This window comes from Leucoraja erinacea, chromosome 23, assembly GCF_028641065.1.
Source record: "Leucoraja erinacea ecotype New England chromosome 23, Leri_hhj_1, whole genome shotgun sequence".
Classification (NCBI taxonomy): Eukaryota; Metazoa; Chordata; class Chondrichthyes; order Rajiformes; family Rajidae; genus Leucoraja; species Leucoraja erinaceus.
Window position 1 is genome coordinate 3,126,582 of NC_073399.1, and position 21,538 is coordinate 3,148,119.

Consider the following 21,538-nt stretch of genomic DNA (forward strand, 5'->3'; position numbering starts at 1 on the left):
GAGCACGCAGAGGAAGAACCTGCAAACTGGGAGAACCTGCAAACTCCGCACACACAGCATTGGTGGTCCGGATGGAGTCCAGTCACTGAAGGTGTAAGGCGGCAGCTCTGTTTGCTGTTCCACCCTCACCTCCACACATATGAGAGCCTTTAGCTCCTTATGAGCAAGTCTCTGAGAGAGCTACTGCTACCGAACAAAATGACAGCAGGGAGGTGAAAATTGAATCTATAGCTGAAGCAACTTAGATCTACTGAAAGGTTGTTTTGGTCTAAGTCCTCACCTCTGTGGCTTCCTGGGATCAGATTCAGACTGTAACATTAGGATGCCCATATTAATGTTATGGTACAAACCAGATGTATTACTTTGATTAAACAAGATAATTAGGATCTTGTGCTCATGTCGCTGAGTATTGCTGTAATTCACATGGTTATTCCAACAATGTTTGACTTGTCCACACACAAAGACACAGTTATGACATGAGTTGGCTGTTTGGAAACATTTCAGCATCTTTCTTGTGATTAACACAATGATATCTTTGTACAGCCGGAGTCATGAACAAAGACATTGCTTCTGTCTCCCACTTACTGTTGTGGCTTTGGATTGAGTTAATCAGGCAGGAGTTTCAGTGTGAATTGGCTTTGTCGGGGTAAATGCTGACAGATTGCTGAGCAATTCCAACCTGATGTTTCTGGAGGTGTCCTTGAGCAAGTTATGCTATGCAATGGGATTGCAAGCTATCTCAAAAATGGACATGCTTTAAAACACACTCATTCTTTATTTGTGACAGAATCCATTTAATTTTCCACTCAGTGACAGCATCAAGAGCTCTGGGTGTAAACTCAGTGCATAGACTGCAATGTTTAGTTTATTTCCTCTTTAGCAATACCTGATGGACTGATTTGATTTGACTGGATAGCATGCAAAATAGTTTTTTAATGTATCTCGGTGCAAGTGACGATGGTAAAACACTACCAATAATCACTTTTCACAACGACTTCTCATGTTTATTTTTCTAAACTTAATGAAGAATGATGAACTGCCAGGGAATGGAACACGATTTTAAGTTACAGCCTCTGACCCAACTTGCACAGACCAAATCCTATTCTGGCGATGAAAAACAATGGGCCACGTCTTACACAACTGTGGACTTGTTCTCTGATTATGTTTGACACAAATGTCTTGCTTTTTGCATGGTCTTTATCTCTTCACTGTTGGGTCGAGTTGATGTATAATTTATGGCTTCAGGTGTTGTCTGAATCTATGTGCGTGTGATGCTGCTGCAAGCACGTTGTTCATTGTACCTGTACCTACCTCTGCACCTGTGCATTTGACAATACAATACGACCTGACTTGAATTAACTTAATGTGAGAGAATTGACAGTCTAGTTTATCAGATGGTCAGGTGTCTCGGAAGGAATTCAACGTATTTCTTTGCTTCTGTGCTAATGTAGGTAGCACAGTGGAAGTGTGCCATGATTTTTCTGTGCTATAAGCAGCGTAATGTTGTGACATTGGGTGAAGTTTCTTGGCTACAGATGTGACTTATGTCCACAGTAGAAGATAAAACCACTTTTAGAGCTCCTTCACAGTGGCATTCCTTCAATGCAGTTGTAGAAACCGCTTTAAACAAAGGCTCTGGTGTATTGTAACTTAATGGAATAACTTTTGACACAGGCAACCACACTCTGAAGTAGCCTTCATGGGTTTACCAAGAAAATAAGCTGAAACCACAATTTCAGGGATAGTTTTATGACCTGTGACTAAAATGTGGCCTATTTGTTTCAAGTAGCCTGACTTCCAAATCCGAGTGCTGGATATCGTAAGGTCACCAGAATGAAAAGAAAATGAAATATATTTTCTAGCTCAACCATGGAGGGATATGGATCACTTGTGGGCAGAGGAGATTTGTTGAACTTGGCACCATGTCTGGCACAGACATTGTGGGCCGAAGAGCCTGTGCCTGCGCTCCACTGTTCCATGTAGGAAGGAACTGCAGATGCCGGTTTAAACCGAAGACAGACACAAAATGCTGGAGTGACTCAGCGGGTCAAACAGCATCTCTGGAGAAAAGGAACGGGTGATGTTTCGGGTCGAGGCCCTTCAGTCTGAAGAAGGGTCTCGACCCGAAACGCCACCTATTCATTTTCTCCAGAGATGCTGCCTGACCCTGTACTGTTCTGGGTTCTATGTACATGCCAAGAAATGTTGTAAGTGCTGGCCAAGCTGGCCATCAGCGAGTCACGGCACCAGAGGGCTCTGCCCGAGCCGGTTTCCTCCCCCTTCTCCGGGTTCACATACGTGCCCGGGTGGTAGAGAGGGACTACATGTTGTCTACGGGTACCCTGGGGGATTTCCGGGACCGCTGGGCACCGCGGGGGGGGGGTCAAATACATCCTTGACAAGCATTACAACATAGTTGTATCATAGTTTATTTAGTATATTGCTTTGCTTTGTATTATGGTGGTGGGCTCTGTTATGTTTTATTGTATTGTAAATATTATTTTTAATAATTGAATACATTTTTTGATTAAAAAAAAGCAAAGAAAGAAATGTTGTAAGGTGGGAATAGGACAGCTCCAAAAGACTAAGACTGTGGGGGAACCAAGTTATAATTGTTGGCAGTGATTTGGCAAAGTGCGAACATCTTACAAACAATCCTGCCTAGTTCTTCACTAATTGGTTATAGCTTAATTTTTGTCATAGTTCAAGATTTGAAACATGTATCATTGGCAGAAGGTGCAGAGTGCGAAGTCGCAGTCCGTGATGCACTTTGCTCATTGTTTTCTCAAATGGAGTTATTGTAAAGTAAAACGTGTGTTGTACAAACGAGGGCAACATATAAAGACCAATTTTTTATCCTCAACAAACTAAACTAACCAAAACTAAAAGTAAAAACTTATTAGATCCCGGACGCACAGAATTGATTATTCGTGAAATCTTGGTTAATCATGGATATGTCATGGCAAAATGGGAAGATCATCAAAGACCCCTCACACCCCAACCATGGACTGTTTGCCCTCCTCCCATCAGGGAGGCGGTACAGGAGCCTCAGGTCACGTACTAGTAGGATGAGGAAAAGCTTCTATAACAACACAATCACATTGCTGAACTCGGAGTCCCGACGATAGATTTCTCTGGTCCCTCCGTCCCCATTGTTTAATCATTCTGTATTTCCTGATTATTCTGTATCTTCCCTCTTTCTATTTTTTTTGTTTTTCTTTATGTACAACTACTACGGACTGACACAAAACTTCATTTCGTTGTACTGATACTTGTATTTGTGCGATGACATTAAAGTTGAATTGAATTGAACTGTTGAAATATTGTGGATGTACGCACTATTTGACAAACAGACTCAGGAATAGTTGCTTTCCGAGAATTATATCTACTATAAACTCAAATTCACACATGCACTGACTACACCGCCCAACACGGACTTCCATCTGTATATATGTATATATGTATGTAGCGCCGCAGAATTTGTGCACTTATCCCCCCCCCCCCCCCCCCCCCATCTCCCTTCTGTTTTTTGTTTTTTCTGTTTCTTGTTTTTTGTGCTAAATTGTATGTATGCACTGAGTACGAGCAGCTTTCAGTTTCACTGTACATGTATAGTGATAATAAATGGCATATCTATATATCTATCTACTAGGGTATTGTCCGTACCTCCAGCACACTACTCATCGAAGGACTCAGCCTTTCCTTTCAGTTGAGTACATTGATGGAGCTATCGACACTGACTAGTTAAACAAATTAATTTTGAAAAGAAGGTAATGGGAAAGAAGAGTTGGAACTGTGTTTTTATTTTAATCGGTTGAGTAGTTGTGGAATTTAGACCTCAGGCGGGTTTCAAGTCTAATCACTGATATCAAACACAACAGCGGTAGCAGTGATGTATTGGCTTTAAAACATTTATTGCACTAAGAAATGAAGAATCAGCTAAGGAGCCATTCTGACATGATTACACATTAATAGGAGCTGTCAGGGATGTAAATAATAAACAGTGATTGGTAACAATTGGCAGAAATACTTTGTTGTAATCATTTGGATTTACAAAGTGGGGTTTCTGCTGCCTACATGGCCAGTCATAGTCTAGGCACAAGCTAATTGGAAGATTTGTCTACAATCAGGTTAGTCCATAAACTGATATGAAGTGGTTAGCGGAATCAAGGGGTATGGGGAGAAGGCAGGCACTGATTGTGGATGTTCAGCCATGATCACAATGAACATCGGTACTGGCTTGAAGGGCCAAATGGCCTCCTCCTGCACCTATTTTCTATGTTCCTAAGAAAAGAAGACGCAAGGAACCGCAGATGCTGGAATCTTGAGCAAAAACAATAAGGTGCTGGAGTAAACTGCTGGGGCAGGCAGCATCTCTGGAAAACATGGATAGGTGACGTTTTGGGTCGGGACAGTGGTTGTAGTAGGATGGTGAAAGCTGGAAGAGAGGTGGGGACAGGACATGGACAGGCAAGTGACAGGTGGATACAAGTGATGGGGGATTGGTAGATGGGTGGATAAGGGCTTGAGTTGAAAAGGAGACAAAAGGCTGTGAGATAAGGAGGAGAAAGGCATGATTATGAGGCCCCGGGAAGGGAAGTGGCCTATGGCAGGGGGAAGGGGAAAGAGGGACGGGATAGTGGGAGGAATGGGGTTATGGGGTTGTCCAGAGTAATATGAGATGCTGTTCCTCCAGTGTGGATGTGGCTTCACTTTGGCAATGGAGGAGGCCCATAACAGGTTGGGGAGTATGGGGATGAGAAGGGGAGTTGGCAACCAGGAGTTCAAGTAAGTCTTGTCAGACCGAGCATAAAGTATTGAAGAATGTAGTCTCCAGTACAATTTTGGTCGCCTAATTATAGGAAGGATGTCAACAAAATAGAGAGAGTACAGAGGAGATTTACTAGAATGTTGCCTGGGTTTCAGCAACTAAGTTACAGAGAAAGGTTGAACAAGTTAGGGCTTTATTCTTTGGAGAGTAGAAGGTTAAGGGGGGACTTGATAGAGGTTTTTTAAATGATGAGAGGGATAGACAGAGTTGACGTGGAAAAGCTTTTCCCACTGAGAGTAGGGAAGATTCAAACAAGGGGACATGACTTGAGAATGAAGGGACTGAAGTTTAGGGGTAACATGAGGGGGAACTTCTTTACTCAGAGAGTGGTGGCTGTGTGGAATGAGCTTCCAGTGAAGGTGGTGGAGGCAGGTTCGTTTTTATCATTTAAAAATAAATTGGATAGTTATATGGACGGGAAGGGAATGGAAGGTTATGGTCTGAGCGCAGGTATATGGGACTAGGGGAGATTATGTGTTCGGCACGGACTAGAAGGGTCGAGATGGCCTGTTTCCGTGCTGTAATTGTTATATGGTTATTTGACTAAACATTTGCCTCGTCTACGCTTGGTACCGCATCGGGAGCACCAAACGCAGGAGTTGAGATTAAAGGAGGTGCCTGTGAACCCCTGTCTCTCCTGGTCCCTGGATGGATGTGAAGGAAGAGGTTGTGGGGACCAGAAAAAGGAAGGCAGTTAGACCAGGGAGTTACCCTTTGGGCAAGAGCATTGCAGTAGAGGCTAAATAATTCAGTGAGCTGCAGCAGAGCAGCAAATAATGAATCCAATTCTGAGGTGTGAATGTGTGATATTAGAAGTTGCGGAACATATGAGTTTTAAACGTAAAGGAGCAGAAGATGGTCACTTCTCGTAAGTACTTCTAATAAGTTTTAGTAATGGTTCAATGGTTCTAAAGGACAGTGATTTTGTTTTCCCCACATGTATGCCAGTACAGTATTCCCATAACCAAGCACATCCCTGTTCAACAAGTGTACAGAAATAGTCTTGAAGAAGGAACTGCAGATGCTGGAAAATTGAAGGTACACAAAAATGCTGGAGAAACTCAGCGGGTGCAGCAGCATCTATGGAGCGAAGGAAATAGGCAACGTTTCGGGCCGAAACCCTATGGGTTTCGGACCGAAACGTTGCCTATTTCCTTTGAGTTTCGCCCCGAAACGTTGCCTATTTCCTTCGCTCCATAGATGCTGCTGCACTCGCTGAGTTTCTCCAGCATTTTTTGTGTACCTACAGAAATAGTCTACTGGGCCCGCGCGCAAGAGTCGCCATGTTTGGGCGCCATTTTCTAAGTCCAGTCCACGCTCTAGTTCCTATGAGGGGTGAAATGGTAAAATACAAGCCTGGTTCCGTGATGTAGACAGTATGATATTTCATCGAATCTCACTCTCTTCATCGTAGGTCTTCACGTCTCACGGCCCCACCGTCATCATGCCAACATGGTTCTGCTCTCGACAATGGTTGGACTCCGTTGGGAAGTTTGACGAAAGTGGAAAAGTGAGTACTGCAGGTCCTGTCACAATAAAACGCAAGGAAAGATTAAACGTATTTTTTCACCGTTCTTGTATCCGAAACAAAGTCTGCATTACCATCAACTTTTTCCCCCCTATCACCTCTATCATGGCAACTTTAAACTTTCTGCATGAACATGGACTTCCTGAGGGTGTTGTCAGGTGTTTCCAGTGTTTCATGTATGAGTTTCAATGTTAAGCTCCTCACAGAGTACAGTGACAGAGTCCAAAATTGTATATATTTCTCACCTGTGGCGTATGCATCTGATGGTCCATTTGAGGATCTGACATGGGAACCACGACTTTACTTGTTTGAATAATGGGAATGACAGTAAAGGTGGGATTTAGTTTATTGAAGCCAAAGAGTGATACAGTGTGGAAACAGGCCCTTTGGCCCAACTTGCCCACACCTACCAAGATGGCCCATCTACACTAATCCCACCTTCCTGTGTTTGGTTCATATCCCTCCAAACCTGTCCTATCCATGTACCTGTCTAACTGCTTCTTAAACGTTGCAGCCTATCTCCTCTGGCAGCTTGTTCCATACACCCACCACCCTTTGTATGAAGTGCTTTTCTTTTCTTCATTCCAAAGCAGCATGACCTTTGATAGTAAGAATCCCCCATTAAAACACTCAAATTTGATAGAAACCATTGAATGTCTGATCCACAGTACCCACTTACTCAATGTTTCAGCTAATGGCTCTGGAGTACTGTTGAGATTCATTAATGTCATGCTTCAAGAGGATTGAATACCAACATAAATTTTCTCTCAAAGAATTTTTTTTTTTAACATTAAATGCGATCCTGGTTGAAGAGGAGTTGCCGGCACTTTGAAGTGAACAGAAACGGGCAGTAATTGATGTGCATCTGGACAGATTGCAAGGGCTATGAATGAGGAGTTGTAGACCTTGCTCCAAGTGTCAGGGCTGCTGAGATACAGCACATGCCGTGATGGAAAAGAGGGAAGGAACACTATCAGTGTTGCATTTCCATTATCATTGCAGTCCGTGCTTGCTGGAATCAAAGTCAATTTGTCGAGAGAATGGATCAGCAATTGTTTGTACAGAAAGTCATCCTTTCTGTTAGTGTCACCTGAGCCTGAGTTTCCCACACAGACAACAATTATTTCTCTTAATTGGGGTAAAGTCAAAGTCAAAGTCAATTTTATTCGTCACATACACCCGAAGGTGCAGTGAAATGAATTTGCCAGCAGCGATACACTTAAAAAGAACACACAATACACAATAAGATTTAACACAAACATCCACCACAGCATTCTTCACTGTGGTGGAAGGCACAAAGTTCAGTCAGTCCTCCTTTTTCACCCGTGGTCAGGGCCATAAACCCTCCGTAGTCGCCGCTACGAACAGTTCGATGTGTAGGCCCTCTCATCGGGTTGATCCAGACTCCGACGTCGGGATGTCGAACACACTCCGCGGCTTGGAGGTCCTGAAACTAGCCCCCGCGAGCTCCGCAGACCGTGACTTCAGGATGTAACAGTCCGCGGGGCAGTGATCGGAGCACTCCTCTCTGGCGACCCCAGCAAGGGTTAGCCTGCTCTGTGATGGAAAAGTCCACGCTGCGCCCGCTGCTGAAACTCCGGGCCCGACTCCGGGAAAGGCCGCTCCAATCCATTAGGCCGCGAGGGAGGTGACATGGAAAAAGTCGCCTCTCCATCGAGGAGGCGCTGAAAGCGGTTCCCCTCTTTCCTCCCCTCGCCATCCCCCACACAAGACACACCGAGAGACACTCAGAGACACTTTAGTGTGTCCAAACATTTGGACACACTAAAAAAAAACCCCAAAAAAGTCGCGATAACGACCACGCTGCTTAGAAAAGTCTTGCACGGCAAATGGTCAGAAATGCAGCAGGAAGTGCTGATCATCAACAGTTCTGAACCTTACTTAAGGACTACAAAAGAAAAAGGAACCTGCTCTACAAATTAGGTTCCTATCAGTGGCTTGATGGAGGAAACTGGTTAAAGGACCAACCACTGAGGTAATCAGTTACTCCTAATCAGACTGAAGAAGGGTTTCGGCCCGAAACGTCGCCTATTTCCTTCGCTCCATAGATGCTGCTGCACCCGCTGAGTTTCTCCAGCAATTTTGTGTACCTCTCATAGTTAAATGTTTAAGTTTCCCCCAGTAAACTAGATGCTCATATTCAGTAGCTAATCTGTCTCTAATCAATTTCTCTCAGGGTGTCCCGGAAGATTTGCTGTTCTTCTATGAAGTTATTCGCAAGGGAGGAGGCATGTCTCGAGTGGATCGCTGTCTGCTGGTCTATCGCTACCACTCAGAGGCTGCAACACATGCCGTTTTAGAGTAAGTCTTCACTGCAACTTATTTTTCAGTCAAAATGACTTATTTGATCCTGGATATTGCTCTGAGCTTTTATCATTTCAAAAATGTAGGGAACTGCCTGCCTGCCTTAAGAAAACTGGAATGCTGTCAAACTGAACAGTGAGCAGTTGCTCATTGAACTAGTAGGTCAGTCATGCTGTTGTGGTCCTTCTGATTGCCTTGTGTCTGAGAGATGTAGTGTGAAGAAGGGGCTGCTGCCTCACACCAAAGACCTAGGTTCGATCCTGGCCTTGCAGTCTGTATGGAGTTACAAGATACAAGATACAAGATACAAGATAAATTTAATTGTCACGTGTGCCAGATGGCACAGTGAAATGAATTCCCATACAGCCATACAATAAAAATAAACAGGACTCAACACACTATAGAATTCAACACAAAACATCCCCACACAGCAGAACCAAAGTTTCTCACTGTGTGGGAAGGCACCAAAGTCAGTCTTCTTCCTCCACTGTTCCCCGTGGTCAGGGTCACCCCAAGCCCTCCGCAGTTGCAGCTACGGGCGGCCCGAGGACCAGGACCACTCGCCGGGATGATACCAGTCTGACGTCGGGGCTGCGGGACGTCCTCAGCGGCGTGGACACCAGAGTCGGCCCCCTCCTACCGGAGTCTGCGGCTTCCAAAGTCCGCAGGCCGCGCCGGATGGAGACTGCTGCTGTAGGCGCTCTGCAAGGCGCCCCCGGACTGTTGTTCAGCGCCGCCCGCGTTGGAAGCTCTCTGCACCAGAGCTCCACGATGTTGGAGCAACGGCCCAACGCTCCGGAGGTCCAAACGGCGACCCAGGTAGGTATCGCCCGCTCCGCGGTGACTCCAGCGCTACGCCGCCGCTGTAGCAGCCCTGGTCCGGATCCCGGTCCACGGCAGGAAAGGCCGCTCCGATCCAGCTGGTAGGCCGCGAGGTGGAGGTGGGGGGCGAGGACGCGACTTGGAGAAATAGTCACGTCCCCGCCAGGAAGAGACTTGGAGACGGTTTCCCCCTTACCCTGCCCCCCTCCCCCACATAGAAAAGTAAAAGTTTCCCCCTAAAACAGACTTTAGACTAACTAAAAATAATAAAAAAGATAGAAATGACATACAGGCTGTAGGTAGAGGCTGCTGCCAGTGCAGCGCCCCTAGTGTCTCCCTTTGACTGCGTGGGTTTCTTCCAGGTGCTCTGGTTTTCTCCCACATTCCAAAGGCGGGATGGCTGCAGGTTGATTGCCTCTAGTGTAAATTGTCCCTAGTGCATAGAGAGTGAATGCGAAAGAGGGATAGCATTGAACTAGTGTGAACGGGTGACCAAAGATCCACCTGGACTTGGTGGACCTGAGCACCTGTTTCCACGCTGTATCTGTCAATATATCTATCAAAAGTTAACAGCTGTTTGTATTTCTTCAGTTAAGTTTTTTTTTTTTTTTTTAATTTTATTTTTATTAGCAGTACAGTAAATCACATTAATACATCGCATATATCTTATTTAAGTTTTTAATGTGTGATATGAACCAGTAATTGACTCACCTATTCCACGATAGATCCACACTCTTCTTCTTTGGTGAATAATTATGTTTTTCTCACTCAGAGAACACATTGGGCATTCCCTGTTCAATCTGGGATTGACTTGTGACCAAAAATATTTATTATAACTTCTCTAATACATGCTGCGACAGTGCAGTGCCCTGTACAAAACTCCATCTTCATAATGGAAACTGACTCTGTTGCAGGTGAAGTAATTGCTGTGATTTGGTAAAAATCTATCCTCTTGTAGTCTGATCTGTGAAAGTCCACAGCTGAGAATCAGAGTGTAACTCACCCCCTGTGTGTATTCACATCTCCCCTATTTCTTCTTCCCTTCCTAGCTCCTGTGCACTTGTACCCCACCAGGCATAGATCTCTCCTCAGTTATGGTGTATGTTAGGTTTACCATTGTCACATGTGCCATGAGGTACAGTGAAAAGCTTTGGTTTGCACGCTATCCAAGTAGGTCACATACTACACATAAATACAAACAAGCCAAACTCAAGTACAATAGATGGATAAAAGGGGGAAATATCATTGGAACATTCAGAAATAGTACTTGCAGTGAGTAAATAGATATCAAAGAATAGGGCGATCGTATGGAAGGTCCATCTCTGAGAAAGAGACATCACACCCCTGTGCCACCTTGCAAGGTCACCATTTATTTTACAGAAATGTGCTTTATTATTATTACATTGAACTAACACATGAACATTATATCACCACATTACCTCCTGTGCTTTTGAAAGCAAAAGTGAATTAGCAGATACTTCCTGTTTTGAATCATTATTTTTTTCTGAAACTAATTGTGTTTAACAGATTTCAATGTCTAAAGAGGAACATGAAGTGAAGACTGGCTTTCTTTTAGTTTCAGGGACAAGTTTGAACATATTTATTAATTCTCCATTTTATTTTGCATATTATAATGGTCGACTTAAGGGAGCGTTTGGAGCAATTTGATTTATTTTCTGCCCGAAGGTGGCAGATCATGAATATTCTGAGACTTGCAGTCCAACTGCAGTTTAATGACCAACATCAGCCTTGCAGATAGTAGCCGAGGGAGGGAGGGAAACAAACAGGGTCAGAAAGCAACAACTGCTGTGAAGTGTTTCGTGTTTACGCAGCGGAAATAAATCACTTTCTTTTACCGCCCGAGAGATGAATCAAAGCACGGGATTGTTGTAGGTGACAGGTTTCTTAACATTTTAAGACATGCTATCCCACTTTCACGACCTAATTCACGACCTCTGCCGAGTTTGCCCTTGACTCACACTCGCAGCATGGTCACCACGAGGTCGTAGGTAGGTCGTAGCAGGTCGTGATGCTAGCCGTAGGTACTCGTGGATCAAGTAGGTCGGGGCGTTTTTTCAACATGATGAAAAATAATAATAATAATAATAATAATAATAATAATAATAATTTTATTTATAGAGCACTTTAAAAACAAACATAGCTGCAACAAAGTGCTGTACATCACTAATCATTGACAAAAAAGTTAATACACACCAAAAATAACAATCAAAAGAAATAGTAGGAAAAGACATGTAAAATAAAAAAACATCAAAAACACCACAAACAGAAGCAAAGCCTCAGGCATGGTCAAAAGCCAGGGAGTACAAATGCGTTTTAACACTGGATTTAAAGATGGACAGTGAGGGGGCCTGTCTGATGTGCAACGGCAGGGTGTTCCAGAGTGCCGGAGCAGCAACAGAGAAGGCTCTATCCCCTCTGAGCCTCCGACTAGACCTCGGTACCTCCAGGAGCAGCTGTATGTCCAAGAGTAAAAAAGGTGGTGAATTAGGTCGTGAAGGTGGGACAGGCCCTTTAGAGTCCTGGAACTACACATGTTGAAGGTTTATTAATTACTACGGTAAACCATTGTGATAACAGGCCTGAATATACAGTGCCCTCCATAATGTTTGGGACAAAGACCCGTCATTTATTTATTTGCCTCTTTACTCCACAATTTGAGATTTGTAATAGAAAAAAAAATCACATGTGGTTAAAGTGCACATTGTCAGATTCTATTTAAGGGTATTTTTATACACTTTGGTTTCACCATGTAGAAATTACAGCAGTGTGTTTATACATCATCTGCCACTTCTGCCAGTTACCCCGAGAGCTGACATCATGTGGTGAGCTTCCAGTTGCGGGAGCGGAGAGAGTGAGCAGCGTGAAGGAGCCGTGAGTGTTTATCTCCCCCTCCCTTTCTAAAACACAGTGTTTCTTCCCTCCCAGCCTTGGGTTAAACTTTACTCCCCCTCACTCGGTTACAGCGGGCAATTGGCAAGTAAGGACATCATCCTCCCACCTGAGGCCTGTTCATATGCCGGGCCTTTCAGTAGGCCTTTCGGCCGAATGGCCCAGCACATTATGCTTTAACGTACAGAATAGTGAAAGGCTTGGATAGAGTGGATGTGGAGAGGATGTTTCCACTAGTGGGAGAGTCTAGGACTAGAGGTCATAGCCTCAGAATTAAAGGACGTTCTTTTAGGAAGGAGGATGAGGAGAAATTTCTTTAGTCAGAGGGTGATGAATCTGTGGAATTCTTTGCCACTGAAGGCTGTGGAGGCCAAGTCAGTGGATATTTTTACGGCAGAGATAGATAGATTCTTGAATAGTACAGGTGTCAGAGGTTATGGGGAGAATGCAGAGGAATGGGGTTAGGAAGGAGAGATAGATCAGCCATGATTGAATGATGGAGTAGATTTGATGGGGCCGAATGGCCCAATGCTACTATCCCTTATGACCATTGATGTGTTCTGTTGGTGATCAGCCACTGATATTCGCATTAGTACTCTATCTGTGGGGAGGACACAAACCACCATATGTGCAGAGACTGACCTTGCCCTTGTCTGCAATCCACAAATGCACACTTTGCAGTAGGCGACAGACCAAAACCTTCACTAACTTGGTGCCCTAAACCTCAGTTTACAAAATCTAATTTTAGATTGGCTAGCAGCAGCTTAACAGAAATAAACTAAAACAGGGAACAATTCTGGAGACTTCTCTATATTTTTCACAGCAACTTCATGAAACATGAGGGTAGATGTTGGGGCATTTCCGAAGGTGGGTAAATCTCGAACAAGGGGGCAGAGCTATAAGATTAATGAGCAGCCATTTTAAAATGAGGTACACAGGTTACCTTCTTGTCACAGAGGGTGGTCAGTCTCTGGAATTCTCCACCATCTAAGGTTGTGGAAACTCGATCTTTGGGGGCCTTTCATAGAAACATAGACATAGAAATTAGGTGCAGGAGTAGGCCATTCGGCCCTTCGAGCCTGCACCGCCATTCAATATGATCATGGCTGATCATTCAACTCAGTATCCCGTACCTGCCTTCTCTCCATACCCCCTGATCCCCTTAGCCACAAGGGCCACATCCAACTCCCTCTTAAATATAGCCAATGAACTGGCCTCAACTACCCTCTGTGGCAGAGAGTTCCAGAGATTCACCACTCTCTGTGTGAAAAAAGTTCTCCTCATCTCGGTTTTAAAGAATTTCCCCCTTATCCTTAAGAGGAAGCAGAAACATTTTAAAAGATCAGGGTTTTGTGAGTTCTGCAGAACTAAGCACAGCAAGGAGGCACGGTGGCACAGCGGTAGAGTTGCTGCCTTACAGCGCTTGCAACGCCGGAGACCCGGGATCGACCCCGACCACAGGTGCTGCCTGTACGGAGTTTGTACGTTCTCCCCGTGACAGTGTGGGTTTTCTCCGAGATCTTCGGTTTCCTCCCACATTCCAAAGACGTGCAGGTTTGTCGGTTAATTGGCTTGGTATCAGTGTAAATTGTCCCGTGTTTGTAGGATAGTGTTAATGTGCGGGGATTAATGGTCGGTGCGGACTCGATGGGCCGAAGGGCCTGTTTCTGCGCTGTATCTCTAAAATAAACTTAAAAGGCCTGGAACATATCGGCCATAATCCTATTGATTGGCAGGGCGGGCTCGAGGGGCAAACTCCAGCCTTTTTGTTGTTGTCCTACAGCTGAAACAAAATGGAGTCGCACAATATTAACATCCATAAAGAGGATAATAGAAATGAGAATTACTAAGATGCTGTGATCTGTGAGCAACAAAATCATACATCACTTTGGAGAAGATTCAGTATTCTCGGGGAAATTCAGTTATTTTATTGTTAAAATGCTGTATATCAAATTTATCTCTGATTGTTTGATCCACGACACATATAAATTTGGCCTTCACCCAGTTTTTAAAAGTTAAACATTTCTATATGACCAATTACAGCCAAGCACTTTCTCTAATTTAATTGTAATGGCGTGTAGCACGGTGGCGCAGCGGTAGAGTTGCTACCTTACAGCGCCCGATCCTGTGGTACCTCGTGTGTAGGATGGCAACATGTGTTTGCTTGTCGACGTGGGCTCAGTGGGCTGAAGGCCCCGTTTCCACGCTGCATTTCTAAAATGAACTAAACAGATGTGTGAAGTCTTCAAGAAGGAACTGCAGATGCTGGAAGATCGAAGGTACACAAAATTGCTGGAAAAACTCAGCGGGTGCAGCAGCATCTATGTGGAGCGAAGGAAATAGGCGACGTTTCGGGCCGAAACCCTTCTTCAGACTATGTGGAGTCGTCAGGATAGAACCAACTAAGTACATTCTGATTCAATTTCAGGGATTCTATTTTGAATTTAACCCCAGCTGTAATTTTATTATTTTGTTGGATACACAGCCCTACATGGAACTATTATGTATTTGCAGTCATTCATTGGCAAGTCATCCTAGCACCACAGGAGGTTTATTAGTGTCAGAAAGCCCTGTGAGTCGTTGTTATAGACTAAGCTTCTGTGCGAGCTCCAAGGACCAACTCAGAGTACAGTCGCTTAACAATATTGCTTTTGTAGCTGCAAAATAAAAGTAGCCTGTTTCCTTAGTGACTGTACTCCAATGGGATGCAATGTTGATCACCACAACCTTTGCCCCATTTCACTACCTTCATTGTCTGTGAAATTTCCGGGCGGACAAACTGCGGACTTTCTGACATAATTACAGATGCCGACTTAGGAACATCTATCTTCAGATTGACACTCTGGTACCTTTGAAGAAGAAAACTGATGGGAGACCACTGTGGAGGAATTCACCTCTATTTGAGTGTGATAACTCGATGCAATTATGTGGATTACATGTTATATTCATGTCTGCACTTTTGGGGGGCATTGACTCTGAGGCAACTGAATTTACAAACATGTTACAACTATCTGAATATTCTTGCACAATTCTCTTACAATGCATGTTTCATTTTGCTGTGATACTGCTAGTTTGTACTTTAAGCAACTTCTACAGCTAAGGATATGTCTCATAGGTCGGGGCACCCATGCAGAAGACATGGAGGTCATTAATTTCACCACTAACTTTCACAATTCACCTGGACTATCTTGGACACCTCAGCCCCCTTCCTTGATCTCACCGCCTCCATCACAGGAGATAGAATATCGACCGACATTTATTATAAACCTACTGACTCCCCCAGTTATCTAGACGACACTTCTTCCCACCCTACCTCCTGCAAATGCTCTATCCCCTACTCCCAATTCCTCTGTCTCCACCACATCTGTTCCCAAGGTGAGGTGTTCCATACCAGGACATCCAGGACAAGTTCAGTTGTACCACCTCCAACCTCATCTACTGCTCCTGGTGCGGGCTCCTATATGTCAGTGAAACTAAGCGTAGACTTGGCGATCGTCTCACTGAACACTTACATCAGTCCGCCATAGCCTACGCGATCTCTTGGTTGCCAAACCTTTTAACTCTCCCATCCATTCCCATACTGGCCTTTCAGCCCTCAGCCTCCTCCACTGTCAATGTGAGGCCACACACAAATTGGGGGAACAGAACCTCATATTTCTCTCGGGCAACGTACAACCCGTGTTATGAATGTTGAGTTTTTTTATGAGAGAACTGCAGATGCTGGAAAAATCAAAGGTAGACAAAAAATGCTGGAGAAACTCAGCGGGAGAGGCAGCATCTACAGAGAGAAGGAATTGGCGACGTTTTGGGTCGAGACCTTTCTTGAGACCCGAAACGTCACCCATTCATTCTCTCCAGAGATGTTGCCTGTCCCGCTGTTACTCCAGTTTTTTTGTGTCTATCTTGAGTTTAAACCAGCATCTGCAGTTCCTTCCTGCAAATCTTGACCCAAAGTTGGGGATGGTGGGTGGAAGGAAACTGGACGGGGGTGGAATAGCGAACCTGATTGAGTAGGTTAGGGTGATGAGCAGGAAGTAGAGGAAGAGGGGGAGGGACGAAAGGGGGAAGGAGGGCAAGGGAGTGGAAATAAATGTGTGCATGAGAGGAGTTAGATTAACCCAGAGGTTTTTGTCAGTCTCCCTACCTGCTTCCACTGCCTGCAACCTCTGGCAACCACCTGCAACCTCCGGCAACCACCTGCAACCTCCGGCAACCACCTGCAACCCCCGGCAACCACCTGCAACCCCCGGCAACCACCTGCAACCTCCGGCAACCACCTGCAACCTCCGGCAACCTCCTGCAACCTCCGGCAACCTCCTGCAACCTCCGGCAACCACCTGCAACCTCCGGCAACCACCTGCAACCTCCGGCAACCACCTGCAACCCCCGGCAACCACCTGCAACCTCCGGCAACCACCTGCAACCTCCGGCAACCACCTGCAACCCCCCTGCAACCACCTGCAACCTCCGGCAACCACCTGCAACCTCCGGGAACCACCTGCAACCTCCGGCAACCACCTGCAACCTCCGGGAACCGCACGGAAACTTTGGGTGGGGCGCAAAGTCTCCAGAGGTTTCCTAAGTGTACAAACTCTACAACAAAAATCCCTGCAAGCTGTGGCTCATGTTGCCTGGGTGAACTCAGTGTGTTCTGTTCAACAACGTTATGGCTGAGAGGCTTTCTCTGAATCTTTTGCCTGTGGACGGCGTCTTTCCCCAAGGGGGTACCTTGCTCCGAGTGTTTGCAGTTGGACATCTGTAACAACTCGCTTGCAGTTCTGGAGACCCACTAGCTTGTAGTCTCCCTGGTGGAGACTCCATTGTTCTCACACTGTCCAGTTTCAATATTCAACTAATGGACATGTGGGGGTTTTTGTTGTGAGGAGGAGCTCTTCAATCTTTGTAAACCTGCTTTATATTCATCCAGGAAACTATCCATGGTCTCTCTTACCTAACCCAGCAGCCTTTAATAAGTTGCGTAATTAAGTGAAACTTGGCTGACCTTCCAGTGTTGATCTGAGAGACAGTCGCATGGTCAAATGTGCCTTCTTTCACATGAGATATTGAATCAAGTTTGTTCTCTCATTTTTGATGTGAAAAATTGAATCAGACTATTTTGAAAAGAGCAAGGGGGTTTTCCTGTGTTCCCATCCAATATTTATCCAATATCAACATAATAAGTACGGTAACACATTATTCCACATGGAACCTTGTTATGTGCAAATTGCCTCTCACATTTCTTATGTTATGATCAAACTTAATCTTTATAAGTACCTCTTTGGGTGTAAAGTGCTTTGGGATGACTTCAGGCTATGGAAGACACTGTATAAGTGCAAGTTATTTATTTCGTTATTGTATGCAGGCTTTGTACTTTCCGAAAACATTTAAGTCTGAGGTGAGATCAGCGTGAGAACATCACAGTTAATGAATAAAACATTGCCAAAAATAAAATGAAGAATCACGTCTATTCTTCCGTGCGAGGATATTCTGAGTTGGCTGAGAACAATAAAAAGATGGCTGTAAGGAACATTAAAGAAGGCTTCAATATCCCCCACTCATTGATTGATGCTCTGTCATGGCTGGTCTTAGTTTAATGTAACTGGTGGGAGTCCAGAAATATTTTCTAAAGTCCTGATTATACTGTGCCAAAACTTATATATTTTCATATGAAAAATTTGGGTCTATGATAAATAGTTACCTCAAGGCATTGTAAATGGTTGATGTAAAATCACAATCTGGCTGTCCATGGCTGGGAGGAACTTGCAAATGTTATGATGTCCTTTAGAAACATAGAAAATAGGTGCAGGAGTAAGTCATTCTGCCCTTCAATCCAATTCAATATGATCATCCAAAATCAGTACCCCGTTCCTGCTTTCTCCCGATATCCCTTGATTCCGTTAGCCCTAAGAGCTATATCTAACTCTCTCTTGAAAACATCCAGTGAATTGGCCTCCGCTGCCTTCTGTGGCAGAGATTCACAACTCTCGGGGTGAAAATCCCAGCCTTAAATTGCAATGAAAATCTTTGACATACTTGGATTATGGCTTTTGCACATCATGAACCAATCTTTAGTTTAGGTTAAGGTACACAAAAAAGCTGGAGAAACTCAGCGGGTGCAGCAGCATCTATGGAGCGAAGGAAATAGGCAACGTTTCGGGCTGAAACCCTTCTTTAGTTTAGTTTAGTTTTAGTTATTGTCACGTGTACTGAGGTACAGTGAAAAGCTTTTGTTATGTGCTCTCCAGCTAGCGGAAAGACAATACCCGGTTACTATTAGGCCATCCGCAGCGTACAGATACATGATAAGGACATAACGTGAATAACGCTTTGTACAAGATAAAGTCCTGTAAAGTCCAAGGGTCTGCAATGAGTGAGGAACGATTGTAATGAGAGTTTGTAGATCTGCTTCAGTATCTAGCACGTAAATAGTCGCCTGGGTTGGGACGCCATCTTGGAAGCAAGATTCTAATTAACGTATATGATATTGCGTAAAGGGATTTAAATTTAGCCAATGATTAAAATCACTGTGCTTTGGAATCCATGCATTTCTTATACTTGTAAGAAGAAAAAAACATTTCAGTGAGATGGAGACACAAGAAACTGCAGATGCTGGAATCCTGAGCAAAGAACAAAGTGCGGGAGGAACTCAGTGGGTCAGGCAGCATCTGTGGTGGAAATGAGCAGACAATGTTTCAAATCGCCATCCTTGTTCAAACTCAGACTATAGTTTGAAGAATGCTCCAAGCCTGAAGCATCTGAGCATTTCAGCGAGACTGTTTTCTGTAAAATTTGGGGATAGTGGATATAAAGATATACGCATTTAGACCGCCAGGCTCATGTTAATGGTCATAAAAAGACACAAAAAGACCAGCTTACAACATTACCATGCTCGTATCATTTCAAGAAATAGACAAAGGCATGATTGACAATGACATAACATCTTTATATGGATTTTGATTCACCAATGTTACTTTAATCCTAATTTGGAAAAAAAATTATTCACCAAAAATATTTGTGAGCGTTTCAATCTGCGGCAACTGAATTGAGTTCATGTGCAACGTCATTGCTTTCTCACTAGAGAATGTCTGGATGATGAGGCAATTCTACCCTGGCTTCTTGAACAAGGTCAATGGCACTTAAAATAATCAGCAGATTAGATTGGAGAAACCCCCAAAATAGGCATAGGAATCAAGAGCATGATTTATCTGCACGTCTTCACTGCAATATATGGACAGTGCTAACTCTCTGTTCAATATAAACATTGCCATCATTCCATTTGACACAACATGCTGGAGTAACTCAACAGGACAACCAGCATCTCTTAAGAGAGAAGGAATGGGTGACGTCTCGGGTCGAGACCCTTCTTCATACCATCATTTAATTGTTCTCAGATAACCCTGTGTCTCCTTGGATGAGTGCATAGATGTGCTGAGGTTTGGCAATGTTTTATTCATCAGCTACGATATTCTCAGACTGATCCAACCACACAGACGTCATGTTTTCAGAAAGTTCAAAGCTCACATGCACCCTGTGAAAACCACCAATTAAAACACGTTTCTCTGCTTCCACCTTGCAACCTACTCACTTTTGTGAACTGAACGCGGCTGTTCTCCAGGTCAGATTTATTTAATGTGTGACTTCTTTGTGCAGTTAGTATTAAGCATTATCTGGAGTGCATCAGCAGGGGCTAACTTGAATGGTCGCATGAAATAAGATAAATGTGCACAACTCAGAACTACCTTGCTTCCATAACAACTAAATCAAACTTGCCAAACAGCCAAGTTTTGAGTGTAGAAATAAGCAGACTCCAAGGCTTTTAGTTTGGGTTCATTTAGTTAAGTTCAGTTTTGAGATACAGCATGGAAACAGGCCCTTCGGCTCACCGAGTGATCCCCCTGATCGGGTTCGATAGGCAGATTAGATTGGAGAACTTCGCACTATGGGAACTTCACTCGCCCCCCTGCAGGAACTATACAACAGGAGGTGCAACTCCAGAGCAAATAAAATCATGGGAGACCCCTTCCACCCCTGCAACGGACTGTTCCAGCTGCTACGGTCAGGCAAACGCCTCCGTTGCCATGCGGTGAGAACGGAGAGGTTGAGAAGGAGTTTCTTCCCAGAGGCAATTCGGACTGTAAACGCCTATCTCACCAGGGACTAACTCTACTGAACGTTTTTCCTTCCATTATTTATTATGTAAAAGAATATGTGTGTTATGATTGTGTTTATAATTTGTTTGGTTGTTTTGTTGTTTGTCTTTTGCACAAAAGTCCGCGAGCATTGCCACTTTCATTTCACTGCTCATCTCATATGTGTATGTGACAAATAAACTTGACTTGACTTGAAATTGTGAAGCCAGAGGAAGGAATGTCGGGGGAGGGGAGAAATAGTTGTGAGTCGAGGTAGGGGAGGGGGGGAAGGGGGGAAGAAAGGGTATTGTGGGGGAGAAAGGGGATGGGGATGCAGAGATGTACTGTAGTTAGTTGTGGGTTTTCAATGGTCCCAGCTTTGGTCATTCCATGGTCTTACTGTAGTACAAGGGGAATTCTAATGTATTTGTGATAGAAAGCCTCTGATTTGTATGGAGGTCTTGAAGGAAGCAAATATACTTCAGCGTCTATCGTAACTTCAAATAACTATAGACAGCACCAAACACTTGTAGCATTGTACCAACAGTTAGAAAGACCACAATTGTAATTAGGAATCCTTTCAGTAGAATTGGTGGAATGTCTGTCCAGTCCACTCAGTTAACATGGGTTCAAGCATGTAAAGGTCAGGGGAAATGTGGCTTGATGCATTGACCTCCAAAAGACCATCTCTGGCAACAGTAGAAACAAAGAACTGCAGATGCTGATAATACACAAGAGCTGGAGTAACTCAGCGGGTCAGGCAGCATCGCTGGTGAACATGGCGTTTCGGGTCGACCTGAAATACCACCTATCCATTGTCTCCAGAGGTGCTGCCTGACCCGCTGAGTTACTCCAGCCCTTTATGTCCTTTTGAGCTTTGGCGATCGCCTCTAATTATTCCCATGGTAAAAACAGAAATTGCTGGAAATACTCAGCAAGTCAGGCTGCATCTGTGGGATGAGAAACAGAACTGACATTTCAACTCAAAGCCCA

The 21,538-nt window shown here is 44.3% G+C and overlaps 1 protein-coding gene across 4 annotated transcripts in view; it reads left to right on the top strand.

The window, feature by feature from the left end:
- Positions 1-21,538, top strand: part of b3gntl1 (UDP-GlcNAc:betaGal beta-1,3-N-acetylglucosaminyltransferase-like 1) — a 231,925-nt gene that overhangs the window by 140,544 nt on the left and 69,843 nt on the right. For all 4 annotated transcript variants that reach the window (XM_055653669.1, XM_055653671.1, XM_055653668.1 and 1 more), the window contains exons 7-8: positions 6,246-6,341; positions 8,557-8,681. In XM_055653669.1, coding sequence (XP_055509644.1) covers positions 6,246-6,341; positions 8,557-8,681 — 221 coding nt within the window. The remainder of the gene's footprint in view (positions 1-6,245; positions 6,342-8,556; positions 8,682-21,538) is intronic.